Raw genomic sequence first — 16,300 nt, forward strand, 5'->3', positions numbered from 1 at the left:
ATTATATATTACAATGTTTAACACCATTTGCAGGGAATGTGGGACACCTATGCAGATGAGGGGCAGGCAGCAATCACACAAAGACCTCTTGGGAAACAAAGAGGACATTGCTGCTGCTAACAGAAGGAATTTGCACCGTTGACAAGTGTGGTTTTTGAAGACTTTTTCTCAAAGAAAACTGAGCTCCAAAAATGGTTGTTGGGAGGTTCTAAAAGTTGAAAGTAATTTGTAAAAGATGAGCCTCTCTTTCCTATATCTTTAATGCTAGTTTCACTGTGACTGGTTTTACATGCTGTGTTTTCCAAATGAGTTCTCATCTGCAGTAAATTAATAAGGTAGGAGGATTCCCTATCTTTTCCAAGATATGTAATCTGGAAATTCTGAAGCCCGAAAGGCTTTTGAGTTGGGTTATCAAATAAATTTGTGGCTGATCAAGAAAGCCAGTGTGGTGCAGTGGATAGCCAAGGTCCCTTTATATGACTTTGGGCAAATCAGCCTCAGTTCCACATCTGCAAAATGTGACTAATAAGGGCCTGCATCTTAACACTGTTGCAAGGCTAGCAAGCATTATACAGATTACAAATCCTGCTTTGCTTACAACTATAAGGCACTTACCAGTAAAAGTGGTATATAAATTATTGCACTGTATAATGGCTTCTAAATGATCATAGCTGTTAACACTGGTGAATACTTGATGCGTGAAATTGCTGGGATTTGGGTCTCCCATCCAAATGGCTTCACACTGTCCTCATATGAGCCAATATAGTTGCACCTACAGTTCAGAATATCAGAGGGAGGGGCACAAGGTTGTTATTTTGGCTTTTTCTTTTTAAATAGAAGGAAACGCGACATACTGGAAACATTTGAAAAGTTAATTCACATATCCAGGAACCTTAAAAGCATCCCATGAAAGCCTTCCATACCCATGATCAAAATATTCAGTGGCCAGCAGAGGGCAACATGGTCTTTCTCATTCTGATGCAACTGAGGAGCACAAGTAGTCTGAGGTTGTGCAAATGCTATACCTATAAAGCACATTTGAAGCAGATTCTTTCCTTCTAAGGATTCTGGGCACTGTAGGTTACTTTTCACAGAGTTACAATTCCCAGGAAACCTTAAAAAACTACAGTGTACAGAACTTTATACAGTGGTACCTCTGGTTGTGTACTTAATTCGTTCCGGAGGTCCGTTCTTAACCTGAAGCACCACTTTAGCTAATGGGGCCTCCTGCTGCCGCTGTGCCGCTGCTGCATGATTTCTGTTCTCATCCTGAAGCAAAGTTCTTAACCCAAGGTAATATTTCTGGGTTAGCGGAGTCTGTACCCTGAAGCGTATGTAACCTGAAGCGTATGTAACCCAAGGTACCACAGTACAGGACTTTCATTGCACTATGTGTTTGATTATGGCCATTGCATTTACCATTTTTACGTATCTGAAAACTGATGTTGATTAAACTTAAAAATAATACTTGTTGGGGAATATACATAAAATTGCGCACATTGCACTGTGTGTGTATCTTGATGTTGTCATATATATTTTAGCAAGCAGCTTTTAAAATTATGAAGGCTGGAAAAAATGAATTGTGACTTGAACCAGCACAGAATTAGTTCCTTTTTTTGGAGGGGGTGAACTTGAATGGTAACTAATTCCTTTTAGGAGCAGGTGAAATGGAATGAATTTCTTGTTAAAATGAACTTTCCAAGCACTGATCTTGGTAGTCTTGAAGGAATATTTTGGTGTTATATTTTCTGGTTCCTCCCTTCAATCACTACTCCCCCCTGACCTTTTCCCACCATGACAAGTGTATAGGTATTTCTGTTACCTATGCATGCACATCATAGACCAGAAGGCTCCAATGCCTGCCCACCCCTTTCTAGAAGAGTTTTTTTTTTTGTCCATAGTGCAGTTAAATACTAGCCATTTAATAAACAAGAAGGTTTAGGCTCATTTCATGTTTATGGGTATCACAAGAGATGGATCTTGGAAAGTTCATCAGTCAGCCTTGTTGACATCTCATGTTCGATATCTCCACCAGCTTTCACCCAGCCGAGGTCTGCCTTCACCGCGGCGTCTCCCATTGGGCAGCTCGTGGCACAACCTTCTTATGCAGGGCTTTACTGTTGGGGACCCTGTCAGAAGCCTTTTGTACACGAGGGCTGTCCACAGTGCTCTGTCTGAGTTGGAAATGCACCTGGAAGAGAGAAGACCACGCTGCCATTCAGTGCAAAGCCACCTCCTGTATCATGTGATTCCTGCATTGGTTACTTGATTAATTACTTAATTAATCCAAAACAGGTGTAAAATTAATCATCCCAAGATAGGATATGTCCGTTTAAAGAGGAGCAACTCAGCAATGTCAGAGGTGCTGATACTAGGGTGGCCCTGTGTCCTATTTGCTGTCCTCTAAATGGGCTGTGCAAGTGATGCCTGGGCTCTGAGCTGAGAGGGAGCCATCTCAAAGCCCAGTCAATGAGGCACTGGGCTTTTTCAAGGATGTGTGAGGTTCTGACAGAGTTCTGGAGTCCTGCCACCTCCTTTTCAAAGTCTAATCAGCACCTTCCCAGCTTTGGGAAGAAGATGGGAGGGCTCTAGCACCCTACCAGAGCCTCACACCTTCTTCCCATGCAGGGGACTTCCTTATTTGCCTTTGGGAAGGCAGCGCAAGGGCTGGACGGGGGGCCTCCAAATTTTGGCCTCACACAGACCATCATAGTATTCAAATCCACCACTACACAGTCCATGATTCAGTGATGGCCTCAAATACACGAAATGCTATGTTTCAAATGCTTGAAGCACAAGAACATGGGTGACAAGGTCTGGCCAGTAACAAAGCTCAGTGAGTTTAAGGGGGAAAGTGTTTATTTTACTCTTTGATGGGACATGGATGTCTTGGCTAGGGATCCAGAAAGTCAGCAATAGGTTTCCATCTCTCCTTCCACCAGCAGGTGGCTCAGCCGAGCTCTGATTCACAGCACTGCCTCATCGCTCCACTCCCCGCCCCCAATACGCTACACCCCCTTGCAGGGTGAGGGTTTCCCTGGCAGTGGAGCCTCTCAGTAAATCATCAGAAATGCATTAAGAGCATTCCAGAAAATCTGGCTGTCTCCTCTCTTGAAATGGGGTGGGGCTAAGCTGAGGAAGATCTGAAGCTCACAGAGAAGACGGGCACCTCCACAGAGTCACAGGAGGGCTGCAGGCTGTTTGAGTGGCAGAATGCAGCCTTAAGGCCCAGGAGGTTGGCAAGCTGTGGAAGGCAGCTCAGTGACTATCCTGAAGGGGGTGTTAGGCTGCCTTTGCTTCCCCAACATCACAGTTAAATGCCCCTTGAAGTATATGGCTCATTTCACTGAGATCAGTCTGGGCTTCCTAGTCCCAAAAGCCCAGTCCTGTGCCAGCCCCAAGTCACAAGGGGATGGTAAACAGGGACAGTTAACGCAGAGAAATGACCGTTCTAGCACCTCAGGACAAAAAGAATGCCCAGCCCCCACACTCCAGCTCTGCCAAAAATGGAAACTTGCCAAACTTCCTTCTTTTGTATGGAATATGGTCGCTGAGTTAAAACACAACTGTGTTACACAAGGTCCCAAGGACAAATAAATAGCAAAGCAAAAGGTCAGGGGTGAAGAACATATCTAGAGATTCTCCAACTTTCCATTGCAGACTGGCAGGAGGCCTTCATTCTCCCTAACTACACCCCCTGCTTCAAATACAGTTTTCCAAAGCAGCTTAATAGAATTTAGAGAGGCTATTTGCTACTTGTAGTTCTACGGAACAACAGAATTAGAGCTGAGGTTAAGAGCGCTGTGTAACTAAAAAGCACCCACAGCCTTTAATCGGGGTGGGCCAAGAAAAGATGCAACAACTATTTTATATCTTTGGACAGACATTACTTAGCACTCTACCAGTTCCAGATTTGGGGCTGGGTATTTCTAAATGGCAACAAGAGTGCTCTGAGCAGCCAGTTTAATTTCCTACAATGCCTGAAGGTATCACTATGTGGGGAGAAACGTGGAAAATTTAAATGGTGGCTAATATCAGCCACCTGGCTACTTGGAACTCTGGGATAGAATTAATATTTTTAAAAGGGGGGCATGGGGCAGTGTCAGTGCTGGAGAACTGGGGCCTTGGCCTAAGGCTGTCAGGTGCTGACATGGCCCCAGGTAGCACAGCTTGAGGAGTAGGAGCTGCATGGTTTTCTCTGCCAAGGCTCTAATGGGGCAACTGGAGCACAAAGAGATGCAACCTAACATGAGTGGTCTGCTTTAAACTACCCATCCTGGATTTCTGTACATCCAATGAGCAGGTCATAGACAGGGCTGAGTAGGGCAATAGTTAAGGGAAATGCTGGGAGGTCTTCTCCTTACCAGTCCGGAAGAGAAGGTGAACTTCTGAAGCTGGGCTGGGCTAATGCTTTCCCATACTCTCAATGTTTCCACATTTTCATTAACCATAATTCCATGACCCAACTCTCATAGGGGTGCAGGGAAGGTTTCTTCCCACTATCTCCCAGGCGGCCCTACTCTAATTCAGGCCTGAAGGCCCAGCTTAGAAAAACCTGGCACCTTTAACCTTTCCCTGACACTCACCACCGTGGGTGCAGCTGGGCCCACCGTCACCGTCACTGTCTGTGGCTGGTATCCATCCGCTGATGCAGTGACTGTGTAAGTCCCAGGCAGCAGCAGCCGGAAATAGTCACCATGTTCTCCTACCAGAGAGAAAGAGGGGCTGAGAAGATACAGAGAGCAGAGCCAGAGGACACCACTTGGGCTTGACTTGCCTGGCCTCAACCACACAATTAGGGAGTCTTAGAGGGGGGGAACCCTGGCCAGAATCAGGGTTCAGTTGGTCCTGATTGTTCCTCTAACAAAGTGCTGAATTATGTATCTGCCCGGTGACACTCACTATGAACACAGCTCAAACTTGCAATGTGCTCTGTGCCAGGCCAGAGAACAAGTTTATATGTTTGTTTGTTTGTTTGCTTGCTTGCTTGCTTGCTTGCTTGCTTGTTTCACAATATTTCCACTTACGGAAATCACTGATACTTCCCTGCAGAAAGTGCAGGGAAGGGCAGGGGTTAGCACCCCAAAATTTCAATGGGGGGGATTCTTATTGAGCTCAATGGCCCACTGCTACAGCAGTAGATTTACTGCATCAGTGTGTGTGTGTTGGACTAGATGAACTCTTTGACTACTAAGATATTGAAACTGGCTGCCTAAGAGACCATAAAGCTATAGGCATAACCAGTGCTTTTTTCTGGGGGTACACAGGGGTATGCATACCCCTATACATTTTGTGAATCTTTGTACTTTTGCCATTTATTGTATTTATTTTTCCCAATTTGAACTATAAAATGGTGAATTTCTTGAGTCAAAATGAGAGTACCCCTAAACATTTTTTTTTTTAGAAAAAAAGCACTGGACATAACTCATGGCCTTTTCTATTTTGTTTTTGCTTGTTTTTATATGAGAAGCTTATACCCTTTATAGCCCCTGCGTGGGGCACTTGGTCACAAGGAATAGATGTCTTCACAACAGACTCTCAGAACCCCTTTTAGTTTTCCAGAATGACTCACTGCGAATGTTGTTAACGTAATGCAGAAAGCAGAAGAGAGTCACTTTCAAAGCAAAAGTAGTTTTATGAAGGTTTTTCTTTCAGATTATAAATGTGGGACATACAAATACAGCAATGCCATTTAATTACCACCTATGATAATAGTCTGGCCTGTGTCAAGCTGGGTACCGACCTGAAGTGACATCATGGGCAATTCCTTTGACTGAGATGACAGCACCTGCGAGCCTGTTGTTGTTGTCATCGGACACCAGACCTTTGATGCCCTGGTGAACCTACAAAACACAAATACCAAACAAATAAGTGGATACCCTTAGAACTGGCGTAAGGGAGTCCACACTGCCTAGATCCAGAATGCAGTGGTTTGGCTTGCCTAGCTCTGTGAACCTCCCTGAGACCTCCAGGTATTGGGTGGTATATAAATTCAATGGAGAAGAAGAAGAAGAAGAAGAAGAAGAAGAAGAAGAAGAAGAAGAAGAAGAACTCCCGAGAACAGAGCTTGACCCACACCCCACAAGTGATGCATTCTAGCTCAGTGATAAAGCACATGATGCAAATGCAAAAGACCCCAAGAGATCCTTGGTATCTCCAGATAAGGTTGCCAAAAGCCCTGCCTGTAACTTTCAGTACAGTGGTACCTCGGGTTAAGAACTTAATTCGTTCTGGAGGTCTGTTCTTAACCTGAAACTGTTCTTAACCTGAGGTACCACGTTAGCTAATGGGGCCTTCCGCTGCCGCCACGCGATTTCTGTTCTCATCCTGAAGCAAAGTTCTTAACCCAAGGTACTATTTCTGGGTTAGCGGAGTCTGTAACCTGAAGTGTCTGTAACCTGAGGTACCACTGTACTGAATTGGATGGACAAGTGTTCTGACTTGGTCGTGATCTGGTGTAACCAGTGCTTTTTCTGGAGGGATGCAGGGGTACGCATACCCCTAAACATTTTGTGCATCTAAGTTTGGCCTTATTGAGGGGCAGTATTTCAATATGAGTAGGAAAATTAAAGCACCCCTAAATATTTTTTTTTAAGAAAAAAAAGCACTGGGCATAAGGCAGCTGCCATGGAGCACTGGAGGTGAGTCTGGGGAACTAAGGCAGGTAGTGCTGATGAGAAATTTAGCTAATGGGCAAAATAAAAACTGACAAATTGCCAGATCAGCGTCCGCACCATATTTTTAAAATGGATCCAGGGGGAAATGAGACAACTCTGTAGAGGGGTTGGGCAGGATTTCACCCTGGCAGCTTTCTTACCTCCTCTATGTAGGTGATAAGTGCTTCAGCATTTTTCCGCCACTCAAACACCAAACTGCTCTCTGGTGGGAATTTTTCGCAACTCAGTTCAAGGGTAATCTCAAAGCAATTGGTGTGCAGATAATTGAAATCTTGCATCCCTGCAAGGCAAAGAGATGAGGATATTGATTTGTTCCACAATGGGGCTGAATGCAGTCCTCTCAGTCTGACCCTTGGGACTCTCCCCAAGCCACACCCCTTCCTGGCTCTGCTTGGTTGGAGAACATGCCCTTGTCCTCTGATGATGCCTCTTGCTTACCTGGACGGAAGATGGAGAGGGGCGTGCGAGTTTGTGCAGAAACCAGCCTGCTGTACAAAGGTAACATTTATATCCAGTGCTTTCGCACCCACTACCAACATGCATAAGAAGAAGCAAGTTTCCCCTCCCCTGTTTGATAAAATCACCTCAGCCCCTTGCTGGATTGTGGGGGCCAGGTAAAGAGACGTGCGTAAGTTCTGGTGTGTACAAATGTCTGAGCTTTGCAGGGCTGGAATGTTTTCCACGTTACAAAGGTAAATTTCACATCCCTTTCTGTGCTCACTTTGACTCTGGCCCTGTGCACCACTGAAATGTGGCCTTCAGAAAGGTGCCCATGAAGGAATGTGCCCCTTAGAGTGAAAAAGGTTCCCCACCCCCACATTTCAGGAACAGATGGAAAAACAAATATATTACAAAACAGGCTTCTTTAGGCACAGGCACCATTGGCTCTTCATCTCCTCTTCCAGTGTACAGAATTTCCATATGGGGTCACATGTATTGTTTCTTCCCTCCAGAATTACCTAGCTGAGTCTCTCCCTTTCCTCTTCTCCCAATCTCTCCATCCCCCATTCCTCCTACATGGGCTATTTTGAATGCCCCTGCCTTTCCCCCTTGGCCTTACCCTTGCTGAGCGAATACCAGGAGGCTCCATTGGTGATGCCATCAGGAAAGATATCTCCACAATTTGTGCCTTGGTGCATCGTTCCATGGGCATATGAATAGCTTTTGGCCAGCTGTAAAGAAAGTGCCAAGCTAGTCATAGATTCCTACCCACTCAGTTTCATACGCATTGCAGGGCACAGGCAGAATCCAGATTCAAATTCATTAATTTGTGAACACACTTTGCAACATCAGTTCCCTGTGCTTCCCATCAAGAAGACCTACACTCCAGCACTGTTCAGAGCTAACAAAATCCAGCACCCAGGGAAAGTGTCGTGGCTATTATGTCTGCTACCACTCACCTTCTGGAAGAGGCTGTCATCGGGAGTGGGGCTGTTCTGTGCTTGCCAGACGCTCCGGCTTCTCTGCTCTTGGGATTTATCATATGGGTAGTTGGCAACGACGGCACCACCATGGAGATTGGCCGAGAGAATGAAATTGTAGCTTTTCATCCACTGAATCACAGCAAGAGTCTCTGGTTCCACCTGCGAAGGGGGAGAAGCAGGGAAGTCCAGGCAAGAACCACGTCCTTATTTCCAGCATTCCCAGTTTGGTACAAACATGGGGCAGAGTCCTGCTAGGACCATACCCCTTCAAAATGTAGAGGTAGACTTCCATGACTGAGTGCTCTGCCATGTCAAGTCACCTGGTGTTGGAAAGCTATCATATCAAGGAGAAAGGTTCTTGCATGGCCTTCCCCTTAATGTGTTCATAGCCAGGTTTTTGAGGGTGGCCTACATAAAACACCTTCAGTGGTCTTCCCCTCCAGCCCCCCCCCCCCATGTTTACTATATGGTGATAGCAGATGTATTGCATCCTGTGGAAATTAAAATGGAGGCAGGAGTGAGTCCTCCCTAGTAGGCCATAGGTGTGTGCCAGGCTGGAATGTGCCACTTTTATATGGTCTGAGGAGAGGTTTTTATGAAGAGGATCTTCAAATATGTGATTACCCTATCTGCATTGTGAAGTGGTACAGTCCAGGAAGTACATGCTTTTCCTGAATGGGTAGGTTGGCTTCTAGTGAAAGACCAAGAGAATGGCTACTCACACAGAGGCAATTAAGGTTTGGTAGACAGCCAGAAGGTCATGTGAAGGAGTAAGTCTGCCTGGTGATAACAGAACAAAAAAAATTTCCTTCCAGTAGCAAAAAAATTTTTTTTGTTTGTTTTGTTTTGACTATGGCAGACCAACACGGCTACCTATCTGTAACTGGTGATAACAGAGACATGGAGATAGCTCCCTGATTGGTCAAGCTCTCTCAAGGGAGTTATAATTAATGGCCTACTAACTGGAATGTGTTAGTTCAGTATTTCAATCGTTCAGTGTGTCAGTGAGTGTAGGAGTTGTGAGTCGTGTCAGAGACAGCTAGCTAAAGATCCGTGTTCTGTTCCTGTAAATAGTCCACTGTGTATAATAAACACCTAACTTCAAAGTTCCTGGTTCCTGCTTCGTCTATCCTGTCTGCATCCAAGTTGCCAGTTGCTTCCGTGGATTCTGTGTTTATTCTGCTAGGTCTGGCTAAGGTCCTGCAACTAGTCAGAAAGTTGCAAAATACCAATAGGTTTTGCCAATATGGCAAGGGGAATAAATTTTTCTTCTGCATCACTGCAAGAAATGAACCTTGTGGACTTCACAGCCCTCACTGGTCGGATTGGTGGGTGGGATGAAACCCAAGCACCCCATATGTCCGGCTGCAGCCATGGGTCGGTGGCACTAAAACAGAACATCCAGTGTGCTGGATATTGGGAGTAAACTGGGAGGTGGATATTGGATGTAGCAACACTGGAACTAATGTGGGAGTTGAGGCAAAAGAAGAAGAGAAGGATCATAGAGAGGGGAACCTGAACTGCCACAGCCCTGGAGGGGTGTCCTAAAGCAAGTGTTGTTTTTGTGAAGCACACCCAGGCAGACAAGACATTGAGTGAGTCTACAGTAATGTGTTACCTGACTCCTCCAGTTGTCTGGCAAGGGTATATGGTGGTTGGGTCCACCCTGTTTCTCATTGTAGTACATGACAGTATTGAGGTCAGGAAAGTTTCGGTTAAGGTCGACTCCATTGGCATTGTTTCTCCCAACGAGGTATCCTAAGGGACTTTGGCTCTAGAGAAGAATGAATGGTAAGCATGTGAGTTCTAGGCATGGCTAAGTGCACACCAAACCCCACCTTGCCACTTTTGTTGGTATATGTGTCAATGAGATTTTCAGGAAACACAAGGATATACAAAAATCTCTGGGCTTCTGAGTGTTAATCCCAGCTGGCAGGCATCTTCTGACCCTGTTTAACATTATCAGCAGCCACCATCATTTAAATTAGATTAGAGTTTGATTTATTTGCTGCTTTCCAACAGACTGTTGCACTCAAAATAGCTCAGAATCCACAGAATCCCCTGCCTCCCCTCCCAGCAGTGAATCCTCATATTTTTATGGTCAGAAATTCTTGCATCTATTTGTCCCCTAGACAACGGAACGGGGAAGCCCAATAAAGGAAAAAGTAATGAGAAGAGCAGCATGACCAATCTGGGTCTCCAGTGAGATTAAATACTTTACTAGGCAGTGCTCCAGGCCCTGTTCAGTACAGTTTCTGTTTTGGCATTTAAAGGCTAGGAATTACTGACAGTACCAGAGATGAAACCAATGCATTCAAATCAAGGAGCTCTGGGAATATATATTGACACCGCATGAGTTTCATCAGAAATCCAGTGAGAGTGGAAATAAATCAACGCAATAGCTAGACCAATAGCTCTGGGGCTTGCCCATGGGGCTTTGCTTTTAGTACCACTCTTGACAGATGAAACAAGTCCAGTATCATTAAATGGGCTTTCTAAGCATCTCGGTCTGCTTTGGTTGCCCATCACCAGAATGCAGTGGAAGGGCACAGAACTTGTCTAGAAGCCATGACTAAATCAAATCCCTAAGAAAAAAACTCCAGTACTACTAGCTTGGCTATTACTGTGCTATGAAGGGTCAATGTGTAGGCTGACCACTTAGGCAAAAGCATTGCTAGGTACTTTAAAAAAATCTTGGGGCACAGACTCATGACACTAATTTGCCTCTGGGCAAATTAAGAGGGAGGGTGACTGTGGTCTCACCAGCACTGTGTTCTGCAAAGTGCCCAGTAAAGCAGAGGTGGCTGACCTGAGGCCCTCCAGGTGTTGTTGGACTTCAGTTCCCATCTGCCCCAGTCAGTCTTTCCAATGGTCATGGATGATGGGAGTTGTAGTCCAACAACATCTGGAGGGTGATAGCTTAGCTACCCCTGCTGTAAATAAAGTAAATACACACATACACAGAACCTTTTAGAAGGAGTAAAAGATCCAGCAAAAGACCAGGAGCTCAGGACCCTAACAAAACCCATACACTCATTCATTTAAAAGGGACATTAAAAAGAGGGATTAAAGTGTACATATACTAATTCATATCTATAGATGCAACTTTAGAAATAATTATAGTAATTTAAACATGAGTTGGATCCAGACTAAGTTAGTTGAACTTAGTTCCCATTGAAATAAATGTGACTTAAGTCATGATTATCTTAACCCATTGATTTCATTTGGATCCAAGTTCAATGATGGGTATGAGCTGCTAGTGGAGTCTGATAGACTTGTCCTCCGTGACCCCACCTCCTGCATGTTTCCCCCTCTGCTATTCCTCCCTTTGCCTCCCTCAAACAACCTTCTTCCATCATCACCATGGCTACTGAGATAAGGAAGGGATGCTTGCCTGGTACCTGGGCAGCTGCCACCTCGTATCCATCTGGGTTCATGGTGGGCAAGAGGTGAATGCGCGTCTCATGGATGAGCTGCGTGACGCGCTGGTTGCCATGCCGATACTGTTCACACAGGAACTCTGCGAGCTGGAGCAGCAGTTCCCGGCCCAGCACTTCATTCCCGTGCATGTTTGCCACATACTTGAACTCCGGCTCCACTGGGAAAGTGAGAGATTTGCTGATATTAGAACAGTGGCTGGAATAATACCCAGGGTTGGTTGGTGCTCTGGAAGCGTAGACACTGGGAAGAAGGCGGGGGCGCATGTTCCCCGTTGATGTCCCACAGGGATTAAACTCTAGCTGTGCCCTTTTGTGCTGCTGTGAAGAGTCTCTCTGTGGGGGTCATCCACCATCTACTGCAGGCTTCCCCAACCAGTTCCAGCCAGCACAGCTGATGAGCGTTGGGGTCTAAAACATCTGGAGGGCACCTGGTTGGGAAAGGCTGATCTAGTGTATCACAGAGTCACAGACAACTGCTGATGCCTTAGGCCATTTCGTGCCATTGGTCAGCCGAGCTTGATGCTGTTTACATGAACTGGTAATGGCACTGACTGGGGATATTCTGGCATGCAAAGCCATTGACAATGACAAAGCTCTGTCACTGAGCTGTGGCTCTTCTCCACCTTGCTGAACCCCGCAAAGAACTGTGGAGTCAGGGTGGCGCAACCCCTGGGAATCTGTGCCCCAAGAGAGTTGCAAGAAGCAATGGGAGTGGTGTAAATTTTGGGGTGGGGGAGAAGCATTTTCTTTGATTCAGGACTGATGAGAGGGTCCATTCAAATCAGAAAGGTCAGGTTCTCTCTATGCCCTTATTTCGTACAGCCAGTTCCCCCCCCCCTTCCCAGTTCCTTCATCTCCTCTCACTGCTATGTCACATTCCAGACTTCAAAAGCCTTGAGGGGTTTTAGACTGAACTGCAAAATCAAATCAATCCTTCATCTTGTCCTGGCCTCAAATTCTTTTCTCTAAAACCACTCCCCCCCCCATAAAGCGGCCCCTTTAACTCCATATGCAAGACAAGCAGCCTTCAGAGTGCAGTAGGGAGAGGGCTTCCTCAGGCTGCAAAAGGACCCTACCTGCTGCTCAACCCCACAGTCAGAGATGGCACTATGGGGTGAAGAGGACAGTTAAATTGCACATTGGAGAAATGGAAGGGCGGCGTGCTTGCAACAACTTTCCCAGTCCCAAAGGAAACAAAACAAGGTCAAAGGGAATCCTAACGTATCCAGACACCTCTTGTGCAATCTGGCATCTGCAGACAGCCCTTTCCCTTTCTTATCCACTCTTCCTCAGCTCCTTGTCCCTCTCCTGTGTCCCTATCCTCTACCCAAACAGACAGCCTGCAGGCATTCTTATGGTACCTCCTGCTGGGTGTTTATTATGGGGTTGGTGCTATAATGATCCCGTTGCCCATTTGCAATATCTCAACAACCTGCTTGCAAATGAAGCACCCATCTAGAAGCATCCCTAGCCAACACTGTATACAGTACTGCTGAGCTTGGAGAGAGAAAACACAGCCTCACATTCAGCCTGAAGCTCACTGGCTTTTAGCGGAATTTGCCTTGCAGGGTTGTTGTGCAGACAAAATGCTGGGCTGAATGGCGAGGAGAGGGGGAATACAGGCGGACCATTTGATACTAATGACCTTCCCACAATAAACACTTGCCTGGAAGCACACACACAAAAAAAGTCTTGATCAATTAGAATCAGTTCATGTCAGTTGAAATGCCTGAGTAAATAAAACTGCTTTTGCCTGACTCTGAAATGATAGCAATATTATAGGAGATGAAACTCTTTGGGGAGGGCATTCAACATCCAGGGCATCATTGTCAGATAAAAGTCCCCCCCCCCTTGTTTATGATCATCTCACTTCCGATGGAAGAGGTACTTGGAGAAGGACCTGAGAACTCTTGCCTCTGTCTGACTCTGGTGCCTGTCGTCACCTAGCTATTGGCCTCAGCATCTACCTAATTCACTGCCCTTGCTTCTTCCAGAGGCATTAGGCTCCACCAAAGCCACATCTGCCATAGAAGTATGAAAAGCTAGGCAGCCCCAAAAGGAGGTTTCCCACACCAGCCAAGGTTAACCATAAACTTCAAACCAGTTCCTTCAGCTCTTCTTCCTAGAATCAGAGTTGCGCAGCAGGTAGTGATCTGGACTTGAACCCCGGGGAGCTGGATTTAATTTTTACCTCAGCCACAGACCTCGGACTGCTCTTGGGACACATCTCTCTCCCTCGATTCCTCAAGTGTAAAATGAACAACAGACGAAAAGAAATACATGCCAGGTCGCCATGGCGAGTCTCTGTCAGCTGACACACGGCTGCATCCTGCACAGCTCCTCCTCCCCACAGTCTCTGCTTGCCCTAGCTAAGAGTGCCGTGGGGCTGGGCTTTGCTGGCCACAGGGGTTCCTGGTTAGAAGCCAGGGCAGCACTGAATCTCACTACTCCGGAACTTGGCATGGGGTTGGAAGCACACAAAGAAGCAACTGCTCAGCCACGGGAAAGGGTTACAACCCCAGGAAAACACTTACTGGGCTCATGGATGCCGGGATAGTCGCTGAACTCCAGCACATAGAGGTGGCGGCCCTGGACGCTGCGCCCAATGCTGTACAGCCTGGTAATGTATGGGCAGGCACCCTTCACATCAAACAGGGCTTGCACCAGCTCCTCATAGCGGTGATGGAAGAAGTTCACTGAGGCTGCCACCCTCGCCAAGAGCAGGACCTTTCCAAGGATCCAGAGCCACTGAGACATCCTCCTGTGGGTGGGCGGCATGCAGCTCTTTGCGCCGAGGAGATGTGAGCACAGCCCAGGCTCCCTGCCTACCAGGAGCTAAAGTGCAAACTCAAACCAGCTCTCTCCAGTTTCACAGCCAAGTGCCAGCCCACTGCACCTGCCGTGGTCATGGTGGGAGGGCTATCTCAGTGAATGCCCCTCACAGCTCAGGAAGAATTTACAACTCGGAGCTCTTCTTGTGTGCTTTATGTCTGTCTGTCTCTCTCCCCCCCCCCCCACCACCCAAAGAGAATCCTTCCAAGCTTCTGTACATTTGGAAAGTTGTACTGATTCCTGTTCATTTATTAACTTGAGGGTAAACAGGGCCCTAAAGCTGCCTGGCTCTCATTGCAGGCCAGGAGGAGCCTGATCAAACTCTTACAAACAAGGGGCGCATTCAGGAGCTGAGGCATCTTCCGCTGAGGGCTCCAGTTGTGCCAGGACTTGGCCATTTTGCAGCTCCAGACCTGAGACTTGGGACTATAAAGAAAAGCGCCTCTGAGCATGGAGAGTGCCTCCCCGTCTCCACTGAGGAACTGCACCCTGTCACACCACTTTTTCAGGATTAAGGCGCAGGGCTTCCAAAGCACAGCCGGCATGGGCCCTGGCATCTTTGTTTTTAGAAATTAAGCCCTGGTATGGCAGACGGTTTGAAATGCCACAGCCCCATGGACTAATGATGCCAAAAAAAAAGAAGCCACAAACTAACAGCGTGTCAAATAAGGTGCCTTGCAGAGTGAATGTGGCCAAGGACAGAGGGCAGCACATTCTGTACCTGTGCCTCTGTCTCCCTTGAAGTAAAGGATTTACTCCTTAGCCTTTTCTTCTGTCCTGCAAGACAATGGGTACAGATTTTTCCTCCAGGTTTGCTCCTGAAGCCTTTCTCATGAATTAGTATAGCCGCAAGGCAGCAAAGGATCAGAGTTTTCCTTCTCCTAGATGGGCTGCCTCACTTCCATCTACCACATGCGCAGTAACCACCTTCTCAGACATTGGACTCACTATTGGTCTCATCCACTAAATCTTCCAGGGCCTGTCTTCAAATGCAGGGGAACTTCCTATCTCACTGAAGGTTTGAGACCCATTGGCTACCCTCACCTAGTTTAGCCAGCCAGTTTAAAACAACTTTATTATGACTTTTAAACAATGTTGTTCATCATTATTAATTTGGTTCCCTTAGCTATCTCAGCTAGGATGAAGATCACTTTGGTTCCCTCCTCCGATCATTCTCCAGATATGGACGGGGTGGGGTGGGGGGTGAGTGGAAAGGCTGTCTTCCCAGGTCATGGATAAATGGATGAGATTGTTTTCTGGGAGTAATCAATAGTTCTCTTTCACATTTGAGTAAAGCTCAGTCAGTCTGCCAGTCAATACCTTATCTGCTGAAACCAAAGGTCAACAGCAAAAAGGAAAACTTGACACAGGAAAATAGAAGTCAGGTGCAATTCAGCAAAAGGAATATGATGCATAATAGAAATTTACTATATTTAAAAAACAACACTTTAGCATCATCTTTGATAAGATAGCTCAATACCAAATGATCACCCTGACGGAGTACAGCAACAGATAACATACTTGTCTCTGATTTACTCAGTGTCAGGGACCTCAAGTTCTCTTCGGGTAATGAAGCAGAGGACTCAAATCCAGAAGGGGACTGGCACATAGCACATGCCCCAGAAGTGCTGCTGCTTGATGAGCCTACAGGGCCAGCCACACCCACCCACCCACTGGACAGAGATTGTAGCACTGCGATCCTCAGACCTTGCATTTATTTGGTGATCAGATGGGATAAAACAAAGCATTGATCAAGTGTACTGCTGCCTCTCCCGAAGTCTGCTTGTTCATCTGCAGTCAGTTGTTGCCTTTCTACTGAGCTTCTAAATCATCAAGGGGGAAAATGGTCTGCTTTTTTAAGGCTGCATCCAAACAGCTAATCAGGGCTCACCAACCTGCTTGTCCTGTCCCTAGAAAGCATGGGTCC

The 16,300-nt window shown here is 46.4% G+C and overlaps 1 protein-coding gene across 4 annotated transcripts; it reads right to left on the reverse strand.

Moving 5' to 3' along the window:
- Nucleotides 1-1,901: 1,901 nt before the first annotated feature.
- CPN1 (carboxypeptidase N subunit 1) lies at nt 1,902-14,555 on the reverse strand. 4 transcript variants are annotated; one of them, XM_083740060.1, is made up of 9 exons: nt 14,076-14,555; nt 11,503-11,699; nt 9,720-9,875; nt 8,078-8,260; nt 7,738-7,849; nt 6,818-6,957; nt 5,744-5,843; nt 4,587-4,705; nt 1,902-2,191 (listed from the first exon to the last, which is right to left on the reverse strand). In XM_083740060.1, the coding sequence occupies exons 1-9, from the start codon at nt 14,317-14,319 to the stop codon at nt 2,060-2,062; spliced, it is 1,383 nt and encodes a 460-aa protein (XP_083596186.1). In that variant the 5' UTR covers nt 14,320-14,555; the 3' UTR covers nt 1,902-2,059. The 4 variants fall into 4 exon arrangements, with proteins under 4 accessions (XP_083596186.1, XP_083596188.1, XP_083596189.1 ...); XM_083740062.1 differs by lacking the exon at nt 14,076-14,555 and adding an exon at nt 13,733-13,918; XM_083740063.1 differs by lacking the exon at nt 14,076-14,555 and adding an exon at nt 13,746-13,873.
- Nucleotides 14,556-16,300: the final 1,745 nt, after the last annotated feature.

This window comes from Podarcis gaigeae, assembly GCF_964106915.1.
Source record: "Podarcis gaigeae genome assembly, chromosome: 5".
Classification (NCBI taxonomy): Eukaryota; Metazoa; Chordata; class Lepidosauria; order Squamata; family Lacertidae; genus Podarcis; species Podarcis gaigeae.